The sequence below is a fragment of the Amborella trichopoda genome, chromosome 8, assembly GCF_054954075.1.
Source record: "Amborella trichopoda isolate Santa Cruz 75 chromosome 8, AtrichopodaSantaCruz75HAP2 v2.0, whole genome shotgun sequence".
Lineage (NCBI taxonomy): Eukaryota > Viridiplantae > Streptophyta > Magnoliopsida > Amborellales > Amborellaceae > Amborella > Amborella trichopoda.
In genome coordinates this window covers 30805217-30826200 of record NC_142343.1, presented here as the reverse complement: position 1 = coordinate 30826200, position 20984 = coordinate 30805217, and the positions used below count along the sequence as shown (strand labels likewise).

The 20984-nt window shown below is 34.8% G+C and overlaps 1 protein-coding gene across 6 annotated transcripts in view; it reads right to left on the bottom strand.

Moving 5' to 3' along the window:
- Positions 1-20984, bottom strand: part of LOC18423636 (uncharacterized) — a 29876-nt gene that overhangs the window by 4706 nt on the left and 4186 nt on the right. For 2 of the 6 annotated variants that reach the window (XR_016061588.1, XM_088874914.1), the window contains exons 3-6: positions 18330-18413; positions 16510-16639; positions 16325-16413; positions 1698-1942 (exon numbers count right to left, since the gene is read on the bottom strand). Coding sequence is in view for 2 of the 6 variants with exons in the window: in XM_088874914.1 (XP_088731040.1) it covers positions 1698-1942; positions 16325-16413; positions 16510-16639; positions 18330-18413 (548 nt within the window). In the remaining 4 variants the exon portion in view is untranslated. Of the gene's footprint in view, positions 1-1697; positions 1943-2165; positions 2306-16324; positions 16414-16509; positions 16640-18329; positions 18414-20984 lie in introns of all 6 variants that reach the window. The other 4 variants (XR_016061589.1, XM_020675028.2, XR_016061590.1 and 1 more) reach the window with 3 other exon arrangements.

The window sequence follows — 20984 nt, the reverse complement described above, 5'->3', positions numbered from 1 at the left end:
TCAGTAGCAAGGGGCCAGCAATAGAAAGGAACTTCAACTCCCACCCTTCCAGTTACCTCTCCATCCATATCTCCAAGTTAATCACATGCAATCACGTAATAGACCATTACCTAGTTTGGATTTTATTTTTTTTGGGGGTAAATTAACCTAGTTAGGATTCATACTTAATTTTAGCCAACAGGCCGCACATGGAATATAAATAGGACTCCGACCACCCAAAAATGATAAATAGGACTCTGACCACCCAAAAATGATAAATAGGAACCAATAGACTTTCCCATTGAAACCCCGTTAGGATTTTTGAACTAGAACTCCGCCGTAGTTTTTGGCCTCTCCTTACAAGTGCAACTGATTGCTGCCCACGGAAATTGCTAAAATAATTGAACTGCACTGGCTTTGGTGGACTACAAATTGCTGATCAGAGTTCTCGCCTAGTTTTCTAGGAATTTGATCTTTACAGAGTTGCCTTGTGGACAATCCTCAATAGGCAAACTAACACATATGATACCATGACAATCATCAAGTACTATTTCTATTAATCTAATGACACCCCATCTCAGGGCTCTTTGTGCTGTCACGAAATATTTGGTTACAAGACAAACAAATGACATTCCTGTAGTCTGTATGAGAAGGGATATGAGAAAACAATTCTGAACCTGGAATTAGGTCACAAACCTTAAAAGCCATGTATCTTGAGGGCCCGCTGGCTTCCTTCTTTGTTTTATGGATTAATAGGTACAGATGATATCACTTTTCAAGTATAATAATTCAGTTCTGAGAGAGTAAGACGTTTCTTCACATCATTGAGCTGTGACAAGAAATCGATCCTTGTGTATGCATCCTTTATGTGACAATACTAGCCCTTGGTAACCTCGCAACTTTAGGATCCATAAATTCCCACACATGGTGGGACCAGCATTCCTAGTGCTCACCACATCAAAATAGGCAACGACTATCACTAATCTCATTATTCAAATGTCTGGTTAATAAAAAAGATTTCAATGACTAGAGTTTCAAGCAATGATCATATGGATAGAATCTCCTAAAGTTGGTCTTACATGAAGCTGCAAAACTTGGGCACAAATCTTTACTTCGAATTAAGAAAGTTTGAGGGAGTAACTCCCCTATGGACAGATAAATGAGTATAAAAGACTCTACACATCTAACACAATAATCATATACAAAAGAAGTAACTTCTACTCAAGACATAGATAATAACCAACAATACTCGCAACAACACCAACTTCATTGCCATAATGTTATCCTCAAGAGATTCAACCCTAGCCGGTTGAACTTTTAGGAGCTTCGCTCATTAAAGATTTAATTGAGTCTCTCTTTATAACCCTAAGCCATGTGAAGAGACTTTGCCACAACAGCATATGCAATAGAAAACTATGGAATTGATTGTATCATAGGCATTTTAGGGGTGAGTTTAAGTTATCTGGCTCTCTTACCCTCTTAGCTTATAACTTTTGGGCTCTACGCTACTTTATTTCTTCATCAACTGTTTGCTAGGCATGAAAATTGTATGGTATAAATTTTCTTGAAGGGAAATGGGAAATCATCCCGATCAACAATAAGCTTTTTTGGGAACAAAGTATGCTAATATTACTCAAAAATGAACAAAGTGATACTTAGTCAGTAAAGACAACTCCTCATCATCAATCAAAGGAAAGAAAAAAGTAAAGAAAACTCACCTTTCATTAGAAAGGAGGTCCACAAAAAGATCTCCGTTCGTGTGAGAATCAATGATAGGTACAAAACATTCATGAAGTACATCACATGCGACACATAGTTTGCAATGATATGCAGCCATATCTGCAGTGTCTGATTGATTGGGATCATTACTGTCATTGTTCCTTCCTCTAAGAAGAGTCCACCTTAGACCTTGAGCACCTATTGAATTCGGTTTACCTAGAAGGCCACGTAACTGTGCATGAATCTACAAAAAAAAAACTTGAGATTATTACTTAAAATTGGTCATATTTAACACTTTTTAAGTACTGGAGCTTATACTACAAATAAAAATAAAAATAAAAAAATAAGTCCTAAAGGACCATAAAAAGATGAAGATAGATTCACAACAACTAATGAACAAAGGCAAAAAAGTTAACATATCAATAGAAATGCAACACCTAATATTCTGATAGTACAAAAAACGTTACCTAGTAAAATTGCGATAGCTCCTGCAAGCGAGGCACATGATAGAACAACAATGCTTTTGCTCTTGACAAGTTGCTTCCAGCACATCAAAGAGTGAATAGGTTACAAATAGTCGATGTGCTAAAGTTGCGATATTACCAGCCTATAGATGCAATGACCATTAACCAATTAGTCAGCTACGTGCTAGTTCAATCAACCAGCCTACAACACAAAGAGCCAGAGGACTAAAGGATGAAGGTTCAAAAGGTTGACAAGACAGAGAGAGTATATCATGTCTTGGAAAGAGATGGTTACGCAAGCAACCCAGCTCATCCTTCTTCTGAATCAAACAAAAAAGGCTAACAAGCCTACAGTTGCATATAGTTGCGAGTTTCCAAAGCATACTAAAAGCTAAATTAGGAGATTGAAAAATGCGGTAAGGTGGAAGGGATAAAAAATGAAAGGAAAATGTGCTAACGTTTAACAACCAAAGCAATAGATACTAAAGGTTTAACTCTCATAGTGGATTGGGAGTACCTAAATGCAATACAATGACTACGAGAAGAGTTAAATCCCTTAGAGGGTACACCACATTATGGAGAAGGCCTTTGAGCTATGTTGTAACTGCCTAATCTCCTGCCACACTCCTAGTAACACCAATGATGCTACCACTCTACTGAAATACAAAGGAGCACGTCATCCAGGTGCCTCTATTACTGTTGGTTTTAGTTACAACTTTGTCTTTTGAGGTGCCCCTCGTCATCTCCATGTTTCCTAGCTATTAATATTTTTCCTTGCGTTTCCTCTACCAAATCTCTTATGATATGTGTTTTAGCCTCCTTAATAAATCAGGAAAAAAAATAAGAAGTAGTAAACAAAGCATTTTAATTTATCAGTATCAAACCCATTTCCGGAGTATGATCGGATACTCTTAGTTACATCTCAAAGACAGACCCCCAATTCTCATTCAATAAGAAACATAGGGATCTTTTTTTTTTTCCTTTTTCTCTTTTCTCCTACCAATTTTGTCTTTTGAGGTGCCCCTCACTATCTCCATGTTTCCTAGCTCTTAATGATTTGCCTTGCGTTTCCTCTACCAAATCTCTTCTGATATGCATTTCAACCTCCTTAATAAATCAGGAAAAAAATTAAAAAGCTTTAAACAAAGCATTCTAATTTATCATTATCAAACCTCTTTCCAGAGCATGATCTGATACTCTGTTAGATACATCTCTAAGACAGACCCCCCAATTCTCATTGAGTAAGCAACATTGGGATCTTTTTTTTTGTTCTTTTTCTCTTCTCTCCTACATATCTTCAAGAAGAAAGTAAAATGATACCTGGTTAATAGATCAATCCTTCCTTAATGGCTTACAGGCTTACATGGGCCCCTACCTTGTATCATGGAGAATTTCTTCTTCTTCTCAGAATAGTTCCTCCTTTTCTTCACTTCTCTTTTCTGTTGCTCCTCTCAAATCAAACTAGATGAATTTTTGGGTGTTGATATCCCTGGGTAAAAGGAAAAATCCTCCACATGAGACAGATATGGTTCTTTGCATGTATTGGGGATCTTGACTCCACATATTTGCAAGCTTTTCAAGCCGTTAATGATCTGCCTTGTTTCTACAACGACGGGTGTACTGCTCTCACCAGGTGTATGCATGCCTATGATCGGTACGGAGCGTGTAGTGGAGCCTGAACTAGGTATATTCGAGATTATGATCTGGAGATGATAGCAACTGCTAATATTTCCCATCAAAGCAGCTATTCCAGCATCCTTTTGAGCCAATGCGGCTTTCATTTTGGCATGCTTGTGGCCAGTATGGCTTATAATTCAGCCAATTCCTCCTCCACAGAGGGTGGGTCAAGTTTGGCAATCATGACAACAAGGATGTTGAATAGGGGAGAGAAAATTGAAGTGGTCTTTCTTGCTGAACCACATGCAAGTCATTCACACTACTCTCTTTTTTTTTTTGGGTGAATGATTCACACTGCTAGAATTTAAATAAAGGAGAACATAGACCTATTCAGGGACAAATTGGTAAAAGAAGGAAAATGGAACTTTAAACAAGATGTTGATATTATGTAGAATGAGATGGCTGATTGTATAAAGAAAGAGGCAAAAGAAACTTGAGGGAAAAGAAATTCCGATAAAGAAATCTAGTGGTGGAGTGATGAGGTTTGAAAGGCCATTAGGAAAACAATCATGTTATAAAACTTGGCAATGTAATAGAAATGATCAAAAATATAAAAATACTAAGAAAATGCTAAGAAAATAGTAAATAAGGCTAAACGGCATATGATAATTTATACAATAAACTGGGAACAAGATAAGGTAAAAAAGAAATCTTCAAACTAGGAAAAATGAGAAAGAGGAAGAGTAGGAATCTAGAACATATCAAATACATTATTTGGTGAACGACAACGAGGTTAATGAAAGGTGGAGAGCAAAAATTGTTAAATGACGAACACAATGGGAACACAGTGCTAGGACGAACCTTTGGCATAATACATTTGCAAGGTTAGGATATCTGGAGTAAAAGAAGCTTTGAGGAGCACAAAGATAAGAAAAGCTATATATCCAAATGGTATCCCGATAGACGTTGGGAAGTGCATGCGGGAGATTGGCATATGTTGGCTGACCAAGTTGTTCAACAAGGGGTTGAAAACAAAAAATGTCAAACAAATGGAGGAAAAGTGATGTGATGCCTATTTATAAGAACAAATGAGACATACAGAATTGTGCAAAGTATCGAGGTATCAAACTTATGAGCTACATTATGAAGCTATGGGAGAGAGTGATGAACAATGACTAAGGCATGAAATGAGTGTATCAAAAAATCAATTCGGTTTTATGCTATGGAGGTCAACAATTGATGTCACTTTCCTACTTAAGAAACTATTTGAGAAGTTTAGGAAGAAGACAAAATACCTCTAAATGGTCTTTATTAATTTAGAAAAGCTTACGATAGGGTACAAAGTATATGGAATGCAAGTTCAGTAATAATAGGAGTACAAATGAGAAATTAGTTAAGATTGATAGCCAAGAAATACCTAAACGAGAGTATTTTCAATATCTTTGATCGATAATCCAAAAAAATAGAGAGATCGAGGAAGATGTCGCACTTAGAATTAGAGTTAATTGGGCAACGTGGAGATGTGCATCTAGAGTTTTATGCGATTGTCATATACCAATGAAGCTGAAGGGAAAAATCTATAGGATAACTTTGAGACCGGCTTTGCTTTATTGAAAATATTTTAAAACTATGCACTGAAAAAAGATGGCTACCAAGTAATCCATATCAAAATGATATTATAAAATTACAAATAAAAGAATAGACACACAAAGCATAGAATTGTAGCAATTTTACTGTTTAGGTCTTACTTTGCCTTAATGGGAGAAACTAAACCAAGAACAAAAACAAATTAAGGTTTCCTGCTAATATTTTCTTCTATATATGAATCTTATAATGAAGAATCTGAATAAAATACAATCATACTATTAAAATCCTAAACATAATGAGCAAACCAACACAATAAATGAAAAGAATAAGACAATAAATAATCAAATGTTACATTATTAATTATTAATTATACTATAAATAATCAAGACTTATAATAATAACAATAAACGTTAATAAGCATTATAACAATTATTACAGTTACTAATGATATTAATATTATAATGACATACTATATCATTATGAGGACAATGATTATCAATAAATAAAACCCACAAAAAGTAAGTATTTTCTATAAGGAATTAAAAACTCGGCCATAAAAAATTTTTAAAGCATGAAAATAATAAGAATTTAAAACTTGGTCATAAAATTTTTTTAAAGCATGAAAATAATAATAAAACTTATAATTCTTATTATGTTATTACACTATTAACCTTAATATAATATACTAGTAATCTTAAATATATTATCATTTATATTATAATTAATAATAGTTATTGTTATCATCATCTTCATCATCACCATTTGATCTTATTATATTATTAGTATTATTATTTTTAAATTGTTAACATTCGTATTGAGTATAGAAAATTTACAAGTTGCAAAAATAGGCTACCGAGAGGATGGCCAGAGTCAAAAAGTGCTATACAACCATCCCAAAAACCAAAAAAGGAATAGGACTAGGGAAACCGAGAGGCAAAAAGGTGTCGCAAGGTTCCCTATACGTCCACCCGAGTAGCTCCTTCGTTAACAAATGTGTCGGCTTTGAAGTTGGCCCAAAAGATTACCAACATTCTAATGCTGTCTCTCAAGGGTTCAAGGGGAGCAGTGATTTAAAAAGCAAACCGCCCAGCGCCTACGCGGCCGCCTAGGCTGTCCGAAAGGCTTGGGCTCAGCGCCCAGGCCTAGGCGGCCAATCTGGGCGTTCAATCCCTAAGCAGGCGCCTAGGCGGTACGAAACCCGCCTAGGCGACCGCTCAGGGGCCGAAAAGAAAAGCGTCGGGACATTTTACGTCATTTTTTTTGTTTTTAAGGCCCAAAAATTAGGTTCATTTGAAACCTAAGCCTTGTTTGAGCCAAATTTAGAGAAAGAAAACCACCAAAAAACTAGATTGTGGTGAATTTTTTAAGATCGAAAGGTTACTCAAAGTTAACCAAAATTGATCAAAATATCACCCATTGGTATTATATTTACTTTTTGATGTTTTGCAAAGTTATTGGGGGTGTTTTAGAAGATTTTGAGTATTTAGAAACATCTTTGAGGTGAAAGTTTGAAGATTGAGCAATCAAGCTCAAAGTAAGTGATTTTTTTTATTGCTTTAGTAATTTGCATTAATTTTTAGATGCCTTCGGGATCTAATAGGAGTAGTGATCCCAGTTGGAAATATGGCTATAACCCAGATCCTAATGATAAAAATTGCATCAGATGCAATTTTTGTGAAAATGATACAAAAGGGGGCATAAACTGGTTCAAGAAACATATTGCCGGTATCAGAGGGGATGTTGCCCCATGTAAAAAAACTCTCGATGCTGTTAAAGAGGAAATAAAGAATTTTTTGAACTTGGTCAAAATGAAAAAAGATGAGAGATTTGCCTCTATAGCAGAGATTAGGTTTGGGGTTCGAGTCAAATTTGACGATGATGATAGTGATGAGGAAAGGATTGGGGAGGGATGTCAAGAGGTTGAGCAATCCATTATTAAAGGAAAGGGAAAGGGAGTTGTAATTGCTTCTGGTTCTGGTTCTGGGAGTAAGAAGCCTCGGTTATGTATAGTTTCTTACCTCAGCCTGACCTTGAGAATGCAGAAGAGAAAATAAAAAAGCAAACCACCATTGAAAATAGAATCAAGAAGGAAGAGAGAGATAGAGCTGCGTATTATTGGGCTACATGGTTTTATGAGGCGGGCATTACTTTCAATACCGCTCGCTTGAGCAGCTTTTATATTGCAGTAGAGGCAATTGGCCAATTTGGCCCTGGGATGAAACCCCCAACCCCATACGAGCTTTCAGAGCCTTTTTTAAAAAAGGCAGTGAGTGCCACGAAGGAAGTTGTAGAACTTAATAAAGATGCATGGGCTCAGTATGAGGTTTCTCTCATGACTGCTGCATGGAGTGATAGGAAGAGAAGTCAAATGAATTTGCTTGTGAATTGTCCAATAGGGACTGTTTTTTTTAGGTCTATTGATGCTTCTGATCATATCCATGATACCCATTACATATTTCAAGTAATAGAGAAGGGAATCAAGGAGGTTGGGGAGCATCTTGTTATACAGGTTGTCACAGACAATGCTGCTCCTAATGTTGCTGCATCTAATTTGTTGCGCATAGCTTATCCTAGAAGCACATTGTATAGACCTCATGCTTGAGGCTCTTGGCGATTTAACCGAGATATCAGGTGCAGTGAAGAAGGCCAAGTATGTTACGAATTTCATTTATAGCCACCATATCACCCTCAGTATGATGTGTACCTTTACAAAGAAGAAAGAGATTGTGAGGCCTGGGTTGCGAGATTTGCGACCTGGTACTTATGCCTAGATAGCATACATTCGAAGAGAATACAGTTGAGGCAAATGTTTACCTCGAATGAGTAGAGAGCATGCAAGTGGTCTAAGGCTCAGGTTGGGAAGATAGTGAGAGATATTATACTTTCTGAGGCTTTTTGGTGAGGGGTGAAAGGCGCTCTTAAGGTATTTTTTCCTCTACCAAATGACATATTTAATGAGTGTATAGAGGTGCTAGTCCCTGATCCTGATATGCAGGATATATATGCGCTGATGAGCTGATAAATTACAAGTGCGTTGGGAGTCCAATGGCGATGAGGCAAAGGACCAAAATTAATTTAGGTATTAAATATTATTATATTGATAATATTCTTAAGTTCATCTTTATCAAGTTCAACTGTTCAAGTAATCAAGAATTTCTATTATTTATTTACGATTTTTTTTATTTCTTTGCAGCCCATTGGTAGAGCCAAATGGGCGTAGTTCGCCAAATTTACAAAAGTTGGTCATTCGGATATTAAACCTAACCACTTCTTCATCCGATTGTGAGCGCAATAGGAGTACTTTTGAAGGGGTAAGGCCATAAGGGTAATTTGTATAATTTTATAAATAATACATGAACCATAGATATTAGACTTTAATTAGTTCACTTTCATTTGATTTTGTTACGTTCATACAAAGAAAAGGAATAGGCTTAAATCAAAGAAGCTCAATGACCTTGTCTATGTCAAGTACAATCAATTCTTGAAGGACAGATTTGCTAAGATAGATAATAGAGACCCCATCAGATCAAAAAATATGGACAACGCTATGGAGTGGTTAGTTGATGATGATAAGGTCGAGGGGTATGAAGGATTGACATGGGACATGGTCATGGATGCTTCAGGGACATCAGCTGACCCTCCTAGGGCCACTAGAGCTTCTGCACAGAGAACACGGGTGGAGAAAGAGGAGGAAGAAGAGGCAGATTCACAAGAGACGGAGGAAGACAAGTCGCAATATGTCGAGGAGGGTGATGACTCCGACGACTCCGATGAATATGATGTCAATGCAGCTGACCCAAGATTTTCTGATGATGAATGAATGTTATTGTTGAATAACTATTAAACTTTGTTACTTTGAAGTTTGAACTTTGATTGAAGTATTGTGTATTGAACATTTGAACTATTGAAGATTCTTTTGAGTCTTCAAGTATTACTTTCATAGTTTTATAATTTGGTTGGTTGGAATATTTTAAGTTTTAATTGGATATGGATTATGGAGTATAAACCGACTTATGGATTATGGTTATGCTTAAGGAATATGTGCTAAATGCTAATATGTAGTATAATTTGAATATAATTGATAGTCTGATACTCAAACAACTGCAGAATCCTTATTTGGATTCAACTGGACCGCCCAGGTTCTGGGTGCCCGCCTAGGTGCTGGGAGGCCTGGACCCCCCAATCAGCCTAGGACCCGCCTAGAGCTTTTTGAAACGCTGAAGGGGAGTCTTCTGTCCTCAGAATATCTTGTGGTTTCACGAAGGAGCTGCAGCCAAGGCTTTCCATAGTAAGATGCCTCATTTGGCCCAAGTTAGGGATTGGAGAGAGCTGAAGAAGTGTGATATTGGCCTCGAGACCACCAAGGACCAATTGAAGAGGTGGTGAAGGTCCGCTCACAGTCCCTGCCAAGGATGCAATGGATGAAAAGATGGGCATCAGTTTCCTCCTCCACTATGCACATCACACATTTGTTGGGGACAGGCAGTCCGCTTCTTTGAAGCTGATTTACAGTTAAGGGGCTCTCTGAAAGGCTAACCAATTGGACGCATGGATTTTTGGGGGAATGAAAGCGAGCAGGCTTTAGCAGCTACAGAAGGGGGTGAGGCTAGAAAGGTCAGGGGCATTTGAAGTTAGCGACAAAAGGAGGAGATGGAAAAGCTGCTTGAAGAGGCTGGGGACCAAGTGTTGTCCTCACCCTAGGTGCGAAGGTATACAAAATGAATAAGGAGAGCTCAATGAAGTCATCCAACTCGCAGTCTACAAGGGGCCTTCCAAAATTGGGGTTCCAAATTCCAAAGGGACCCAAAGAGTCAAGAAGATCACCAACAGAAGTGGTACGGTTCCTAGCCAGGAGGAAGAGCTTGGAATATTGATCCATCAAGGGGGTGTTACCTATCTAGAGGTCAAACCAGAATTTGACTCTATTGCCTTTCCTAGGTTGGAAACGGATATTGGCTTTGAAGGGGCTATAACTGTGGAGAATGGATCTCCAAACTCCTAAGGAAGAGCTATTAGCATTTGAAGGGTGTAGCCAACTTGAAGGGTCAAGGCAGTATTTATGGCAGAGGACTTGTTGCCACAGATGGCCCTCTTAGGTTGTGGTACCACCACCACTTACCAAGGAAGCCTCCACAGAATATAGGCTTGCAAATTTTATCCCAGGAGATGAGATGGTACTTTTTGATGTCCCCCTCACCTGATCAGAGAAAATTCCTCATAAGTTGCTCTAGTCGGGAAGCCACGAGGCGTGCATGTGAAAAAGTAACATCTGAAAGACAGGAACTTTGAAAGAGTTGCCTTGATAAGGGTAATTCTACGCGCCAACGAGAGGGATCTCTCCTTTCAACCGGCCAATTTCTGGTCATATTTGTCAATGACGTGGCTCCATTGCCTCAGTCTGAGCTTTCCAATGCAAAGGGGCAAGCCCAGATAGGTAGATGGCAGTACGTCGACATTGCAACCCCACCTATTGGCAAAGTCCTGGATGGCTTGGGGCAACTGAGATGCCTATCATTTTGGATTTGGCCAGGTTCACCCTAAAGCCCATGGCCAATTTGAAGCATTTTAGGAAGAGAAGGAGGGAGTCGACTTGCTGCACAAAAGAGGAGGGTATCATCAGCATACTGCAGGTGACATATTTTGGTGCCTTGCTTGCTGATTTTGAAGCACTCTAAGAGGCCATCTTGGCATTCTAGCAACTAATATGCTAAAACTTCAACTACTGTGGCAAACAGGAATGGAGAGAGGGGGTCCCCTTGTCATAGGCCTCTGAAGGAGGAGAAGAAACCTTTTGGGGAACCATTTATAAGGGCGGAGAAGAAGGGGTTGGAGATGCAGCAACGAATATCCAACAGTTCTTGAAGCCCATTCTAAGGAGCTTTTCGTCAAGGATAGCCCAATCAACATGATTATAGGCCTTCTCCCAATCAAGTTTGATGATCAAACTAGGGATTTTGGAAAGAGTTCTGGAGTTTTTGGAAAGGGCTACTGGGTAGCCGTCAAGTCCCGGGGCTGGATCTTGGCCCAAGTCATTGCAACGACCAAACAATAGTACTATGTTAATAAGTACGATCGTTACAATAATGTTATGATAAATCATAATACTCATACATATAAGAATCACTTAATAGTTATTTAGTTTATTATATTAGTAATTAATTGTTGATAGTCATTTTCCAAATAAAGATATTATATTAATAACTATAGCTAATAAATAATAATAATAATAAGAATAATATTAATATTAATAATAATAATAATAATAATAACAACAATAGCAATAATAATAGTATAAAATAATATAACAATGACAACACATTATTATTGAATAATTAAAAATAGTTATTGAAAATAGTGATATTAATTATTATTGAATAATTAAAAATAGTTATTGACAATAATGATATTAATTATTATTGAATGGGGTTTTATTTCTTTTCTTATCACATTAGAGCTAACTTACCCCAAAAATTGAATAAACTCACAATCTACCTAAAGTGGAAACTCATTTAGTGACATCAAAAATCAGCAAAAATTGATTGAGCACAATAGCAAATAACAAAAATATCAAATTAGTTAATTTAAACAAAAATTTCCTCATAATAAAGTTATTAAAGAAGCATTAACATAACACATGTGCTTATGAAATCTAAATAAAATAATCACCTATTATTATTGTTGCTGCAGTTGTTGTTGTTGTTGTTGCTGCTGCTGTTAATCTATCATACTACATTATTGTAAGGACCATAATTATCATATAAAAGCAATAAGTAGGATAATATAAGAAAATTATATTATTATAAAGCATAATAATTTTCTTATATTAATCATATTATATTTATTAGCGATTTTTATATTAGTAATTAGTTAGTAGTGCTCTTTTTGCATAATTAATAATTATTGTCAATTACAATAGTAGTAGTAACCATATTTATTAATTATTTTTAAAAATAATAATTATGAATGTTTATTATTATTGTGTTAAATATAATAATTATTATTTTTAAAAAAATAAATAAAACATGTCCTCTTTTTTCTTGTCTCTCTATTGTGTTCAAGAACATAAAAGACACCCTTTTTTGCTTGTCACTCTATCTTAATGAGGATTTCCTAAACCATTTTTTTGGTACTAACATATACGTACATAAGTATATTATAGATAATTTGAAGAATAATAAATGATAAACATAATAATTTACTCCAATAATATAATAAACAACAAGTTTTTAAATACTATTATAAAGACAAGTCAAAATATATCTACAATTGTAAATAAGTTACTATTTAATAATTTTATATCTAATCCATAAATTACCATAAATTATTAACCTTCATCTTTTTTGAATGTTTTGTCCACTACCTTATCTCTTTCTATTCTGTGGCATCTACCTCTATCCTTAAAAGATGGTATTTGATACCAGAAAATGGAAAGATATCTGACATAGTTTGCCGTAACCTCCCTCAATTTCTAGGGGATCTGCGCTACATTATCTCTAGGGGTATAGGGTCCCCTTTTATTCTTGCGAATATTTCAAGCCCTTAATTGTCGCTTAATGATAGTATTAGATAAGGAAAGAGAGAGGAAGATGGTGAGCTGGCAAGCGATAGAAAGTGATTTGCGGGGTCGTATCCCATTTAAGAGAGTGGGATTAGTTGATTTTGTTCAAACCTCAAAGAAGAAAGAGATATGCGTGATACATTTAGAGAGAAAAAGAGAGGCAGGAAAGGTGAGAGAGAAGAGAGAGAATGGGAAACGGTGAGGATTTTTCTGACAAAAAATACACAAACACATTGTTGTATTTGTTAAGCCTAATTAATAATATTATCACCTGGCATCAAAATATGAAAGGGAAAAACGATACCCTCAGTTGATAAAGGGTGAGATTCCGTTATTTTTTCCTTTTTCCTTTGGTTATTTTATAAGCTACATTCCTAGAATTGAAGAAAATTGGAGACCGGTGATAGAAGTTCAGTAGAAGCTAGAGATGATAACTTGAAGGTGAATCAGTGCATTTGTACCGGATGTCATTGACACAAAGCAGGTTGCGAACCTACACTTGTAATAGATAGTTTGATGTTAGAAATATGCTTCATGGATAAATGTTTTGCTTTACTTTTTTTCTTTTCAGAAGTCAGATAAACATCATTTTTTAGGGAAAATATCTCCGTACACCCTCTTTTTAGGTTTTATTTCTCAACAAACCCAAGGTTTCAAAACATATCTGACGGCATAGAGATCCCATATATGATATCTTCTAACCCCTTGGAACAACTTTACCCCATTTGACCCCATGTTCTTTAACTCAAATAGAAGTTCAAAAGACATCATATTTTCCACTCCTTTTTAAACCCTCTTCTCTCTCTCTCTCTCTCTCTCTCTCTCTCTCTCTCTCTCTCTCTCTCTCTCTCTTCTAGTGTTTATCCCTAAACACCTCTCCTTTTTTAAAAAAAATATTGAAAAAATATCTAAAAGATGGTGTACGAAGATATTTTCCCTACTTTTTAATGGCTGATATTAGACAATTCGATGAGGAGCCAATTGAAACAAAAGCAGAAACTACAATTAGCTTTGCAAAAGACAGATGCCTAAAGTTGCAAACCAAGGAGATATCAAGATTCCATTGGTCATATGGGGAATGCTCTCCACATAAGAAGACAGTGGACAAGATGATAGTAGGAAAGGAGTTCGTATAATGAAGAGAAGATAGCTAACAATGTTGGACCTGGCTAGACAATTCAAATTGGGTTTCAACCTTCACCACTAAAGAGGACTTTGGGAGTTTCCAGGGGTTGATATCATGAAGTTCTCAAGTATGGCATGTTTTGTGAAGCCTAAATTTGAACTAGCATGCAAGACAAAAATTTTAGTTGAAATTTGAACACATTCCTATCAGTAGATGTGAAAATAAAAGAATCAAATTAATTTTGGAATTTAGAGAAATCGAGGGCCTATCGGAAACTAATATTATTAATTGCGCATCAATACGAATTTACATATTATTTTCTAAAAATGAATAATTTAAAATTCTAGTTTTAATAAATATTTTACTAATTGATTATAATATAGTTTATTGGAAAAGACATGCATTCTTCCCAAAAAGCCCCTGATAGCTTTCTACAAACTATCCCAGAAAGCCGCAAAGCTAAGGGTACGTTTGGTTCACGCGTAAATATTACCCGCAAAATATTTACATATGTAAACACTTTACCTATGTAAATATTTGCATATGGATTCTTTTTACGATGTTTGGTAGCACATTTAAAAAGCATTGCGTAAACAATTTCATATGTTTGGTAGCGCTTGGTTGGTGTGAAAATATTTACACAAAACCTTGAATATATAATATAATAAATATATCATATATAATATTATATTAAATAATATATATTATAATATAAATATTATATATTATAGATAATATTTATTTTATAATACATAATATTTATTTTATAATATATATTATATATAAATATACAATATATAATATAATACCAATGTTATATGCAACATAAATAATGTAATAATAATATATAATATACGAAATATATAATATCAGAAATATAAGATTTCTTATATTATATATATTATTATATTAAATAAATGTATATTATAATATAAATATTATATATTATAGATAATATATATCACAATATAAGGAATATATATTTATTTCATAATATATATTATATATAATGCAAATAATATATAGAAATTATATTTAATACATACTATAATATGAATATATAGATATTATTATATAATATTATAATATATTTTATATATTCATATTATATTATATATAACATTTCTAAAATATTATAATATATAATATCAGTATTATATATTATATTTAATATAATATAAATATGTATAGGTATTATATATAATATTATTTATTATATAAATATAATATTACTATATAGATATCATATATATAATATATAATATTATATATAATATATTATAATATAATATATACAATAATATAGTATAATATAAATATTATATAATACAAAATATAATATGTAATTTATAATATAATATGAATATATAAATATTATATATGACATTAATATAATATGAATATATAAATATTATATATAATATTAATATAATATTATAATATAATATGTTATATTTATATATTTATAAATAATGTGAATAATATATATATTATATATAATAATTATATTATAAACTATAATAATATAAATATGTATATTGTATATTATAAATATAATATAAATTGGATTTCATAAAATAGTTCACCTTCAGTCCACACCTCGAGAGGTGTGGTTTCATTTTACCATGTTTTGGCCCTTTCGTGGTAAAATATTTTACCATGGTAAAATATTTACATATGCATTTGGAATGAACCAAACATGTGAAACACAATTTACATACGTAAATATTTTCAGGGAAATATTTATGTGGAAATATTTATGCACGAACCAAACATAGCCTAAGGATACTTGGATCCAAAAAACTCACCTGGGTTGTTTGGAAAAATAGTAGGGGTGTTTTGAATTGAATAGGTCTATTCTCAAAATTAATACAAGACAACAGGGGTTGATTAAATATCATTAAATATCTAACACATGACCACTTTACGAAAGCCACAGTTAGTATATAGTGATAGATTTGATGGACAACGTCTATCAATGGCATGTTTGTTTTGGCAATTAGGCCCCATTAAATTTAGTATTCTCATCCATTTTAATGAGGGATCTACTTGAAATTCTGATGCACCAAACAAAACTTCAAAACATATGCAAGTTCATAATGCTGATCATCACAAAATTGAGAAACATTTAATGATATCGGGAATATAAGCAGAAACCTGACTAGCTTCCAAGTGTCATTTACAGATCAAAATAGATTAGAATAAATAAGTTTTCATCGTCACACAGATACAAAATTATTAAATTAGCATACATCAGCAAGAAAGTCAACATACCTTGGAACAATTTATGCTACAAAACCAATTTCCCCCTGAATAAATTTGCAATTTCAGGAGCCCCATTTCATTCCAGCAACCAGCATGATCTGAAAATAATGAGATAAAAAACACAATCCACTTTTAGCATTTCGCACAGAAGCAAAAGGCCAAAAGAGATACATTGATTCAGAATGAAAACCCACATTGACGCTCGCACTGCTCACAGCACAAAGCTGCAGTCTCTGTGAAGTGATTGTTGTCATCATTGAATTCACCCCTCCCACATTTGGCACAACAGCAAGAGGGGCAAAACCATTTTCCTCCAGTCGAATCCTAAAGAATAAAACAGATCAGAACAGGAAGAGTCTCCAGGCCAAATATTAACAATGACTTAATATAATGTAGCTTATTCAAAATTTGTTTGATTTACAAGGCAAATGTAAGCTTTTGACGAAGAAATTCAAACACCAATGCCACTTGATTTCCTCACAGATATTTCAACATCAAATTCACCAAACACTTGAGTTAGTCTCTGTTGCTGTTTGAAAAAGCATATAAACAATTGCTAACTTTTTTCAATTAGATTTACGATCCTGCTTAAACGCATGCTTAAATAAACACACTGCTTTGTATATGAAACCAATACTGCCAAATTTTTCCAAATATAAATAAGGGAAAATATCTCCATATTCCCTATTTTTAGGTTTTATTTCTCGATAAACCCAAGGTTTCAGAAGATATCTTCTAACCCCCTGGCCACTTTAAACCTACTTTTTAACCTAAACAAATGTGAGAAAGACATACTCTTTCTAAACCCAATCCTTTCTCTCGCTTCAGTTATATACCCCAGACTTCTCTCTTTCTCTCTCTTCGTGCATCTCTCACTCTCTCTCTCCTCCTGTGTTTCTCCAAACACCTCTCTCTCTCTCCTCCTGATAACCTCTCACCTCCATGAAGCCCTTCTCTCTCTCTAGAAGTTTGGGAGGATGGCTTTTAAAAAATGCATGTCTTTTTAGATTTGTTTGGCCTAAAAAAAATGTTTAAATTAGTTCAGGGGGTAGAAGAAATAAAATCTACAATATTTATGCCCCAAGATATCTTTTGAAACCTTGGGTCTATTATGAAATGAAACTTAAAAATAGGGGGGATGGAGATATTTTCCCTATAAATCATTCTCGATCATGCCCTATAAAAGGTTAAAGTTCACTACCCTGATTTCATGAAGACCCAGCAAGAGAAACCAAACCTTCAATATTCAAATCTGAAATATGTAAATTGAAGAACATTAACCCACCCCCTAAGTTCAATAGAGAACTACCAAAAGTCTGAGATCATTTCCAAATATTTTATGAACAATTAAGCAGATAAAAATAACATAAGCAAGATCAACACTTGATATGCAGAAGATGGAGAGAGAAGAGTGAGCAGGATACCAATCAAGCCATAAAAAAGATAGAAAGGGATCAGTGTATAGAGTCTATTGACACAAAATATGATTATTTCAAGAGGACCAAGATATTGCAAATACTAATATGGGTGTCTCGAATTTAAGCATATATGATCCAGAATTCTTTAATTTTTCTCACTATTTTAACCACTACTTTAGTTCAATAGAACTTCCACAAACATGGAATCATCCCTAAAAGTTTTATGCATAACTGGCACAGACCTAGTAGTTTGGAGCTAGAGTTTAGCAAAGAAGAAGATAGAGAAGACCCAAAATTAGAGAAAGATTAAAAAACCAGATATAAAAGAAGGAGCACTAGCTTCTCTAGGGTTTCGAATAAAGTCCATAACAAGATGCTTCATTATGCTTGAGTAAATCTTTTATAAATGAAAACCCAAAACAAGACTAAATCCTGGCCATCTATCTAATTTAATTATGGCCATTCATTATAAAAGATTTTAAGTGAATAAAAATGACATAAAGACTCTAAAAATTACTACTTATACCCCTAAGTGAATAAAATGACTCAATGAATAAATAAAAGAAATAAAATGACAGATTCAATGGCTATTTTGCCTTTTTGCGGTTCCTCTTGTAAACTTTAAGCTTGTCTCTCTTATCTAGATACTCGAGAGAAGTATTCTGGGCTGCATCAACAACCTAACATAGACGAATAATGCGACCAAGATCAGTACTTCATATGAAGAGCCATAATATAGAGAGAAAGATGTGAATGGAGACATACAATACAATTATTGCATGAGGACTAAGATATTGCAGTGCTAGTGAACTTCCTGAATTTAAGCATATGTGCTAGCATTCTTTAATTATTCCAGTAATGCATAAAGAACATAAGAAAATCTGATGGGTGAGGCAACGAGGATAACATACAATAATGGTTACTGACCTCTATTCATATGCGGCTCAAGTGACTCAATTTTAGTTATAAACCACAACAAAAGATTACTGGAGTTTGCTGTGGGAGGACATTAGACAACAGCAATCATGACTTTTCTGTGAAACCAGGTTATTTATTGACCTTAAATTGCCTAGACATCCAACCCAATTAAGCAAATGTCTAGATCTACAAATTTATCCAAATGATATTGCCATATGTAGAATTCATGTCCCTGGTTAGAAATTACACATCTTAGAACTCCATGTACAGCCCAGAGATCAAAGTTGATCCCTCAGAGGTTTTGGAGGGAGGGAGGGAAAGAAGGAGGGGGAGCGAGAGAGATTTTGCCAGAGGGAATTGACGTCACTCCAAGTTGCTCGCCTTTATACTAGGAGATCAACTAAAAATTATTCCAGAACAATTTGAGTTCCCATAAGGCATTAGGTATCAAATGTTTTTTCTTTGAGTAAACTTAGCCGGTTCCAAACAACAGATCAACTACAAATTTCCTTTGAGAGAAAAATGAGAGCAGGTTTCGAGTTTAACTAGGCATTTCATATCAAATCATTTCTTTAAATGTGCCCACGAAAAGACTCTTAGAATGCTTGACTAATCCCGCTCATGTATAGCCATATCATCCATGGGGAAGGGATTGTGAACCAAGGAGATTTGCTTACTATATCCGAATATCAAATGATTTCTTCCTCACAAGCAGTGCTCATTCTGGTGGGCATACATAAAATGATTGACTCGGTCCTACCTACCCCATGACAGGCTGGTTTTTTGTCCAAGAGCAGCACGAGGAGCCTGACCTAGCTGATGCAAACTAGTCATAGGGGTGACCGACCCATCTCGGACTGGTTCAAAACGAAATTGATTAGTGTGTGCCGCTGCTGGATGATTGGTACAAGGTGGGAATGAAAAAGCAAGTACATACTATTTAGTAATTCTTATAGTGATACTCAAGAACAGTGCTTGATCTCCACCATCCATGGTAGAGAATGCATAGTGGATAGCCCAGCGGTGTACTGTACATCATACACAAGATGTGTGTGATATATTTCCCTGTCGGAAGATCTTTCTTAAGCGCAAATGTTATCAAAGTCTAGGACCTTAACAAGTTCTAGTGACACCCCAAATAACAAATGAATGTGAAAACTTTCTACCTTATCCATTAAAGTGTGCAAATACAATAATAGTTCAAATAAAACAATAATTGACAAAAACTTTTGTCGAATGTTGTATTTATGGGGACATTTGATACGGAATAGTCCGACTACTGTAATGATGACCTCAAATCTTAATGGATACCATTTAGTGAATGATGCAAACATTAGCAACAATATCTAAAAGAAATCAATCATCATTATCATCAGAGCCTTTTCCCAACTATTTGGGATCGGCTACATGAATCCTGATTTGTCATTTTGCTCTATCAAAAGCCATACCCTCAATGAGGTCATAAGTCCCCATATCTTTCTCACTACTTCCAACCATGTCTTTTTGAGCCTACCCTTGGCCTTTTTTAGCCTTCCACTTAAACTAACTCGTACCTCCTAACATGTGTTATACTGGGTCTGCACTGTACATGGCCAGCCCATCTAAGTCTACTTCCTCTCATCTTATCGCCTATTGGAGTCATGCCTAAGTTCTCTTGAATGTATTCCTTTTGAATCCTATCACTTCTTGTCTTGCCACTCATCTATCTCAACATCCTCATCTCAGCTATACTCACCCTATGGATAGTTTCTTGATTGCTCAATATTCTGCCCCATAAAGCAAAGCTGAATCATTGATTTCCTATAGAAATTTTCCTTCATCTTCATTGGTATGCGGCAATCACATAAAACCCCAATTGCACACCCCTACTTCGCCCACCTAGCTCTAACTCTATGTGTGACATCTTCCTCAATCTCTCTATTTTTCTGGGTTATCAACCCAAAACATTGACAGTGCATTCTTTTTTGTTTCTTTGCCATCAATCTTAAATAATTTATTGTCATTGCTCGTATTATTACTAAACTTGCAATCCATACACTCTGTCTTTGTCCAGCTAATTTTAAAACCTTTAGATTCTAGAGTCTCCCTCCAAAGTTCTAACTTTGCGTTGATGTCATTTCAGGTTTCATCGATCAAAACTATCATCCATGAACAACCAAAAAAATCAATCTTAGAAGTACTATATTCAGGTGAGAAGAGATAAAACAGAAAACGATGTCTAACGGATGGTTAAAGTAAAATGGTAATGTCCAAAAGAATCAATCTCCATTTTGTAACCTTTTTCTATTCTTTAAACTCCCTAAATAGCATCTTTTGGTGGCCCCAAGGGGGTC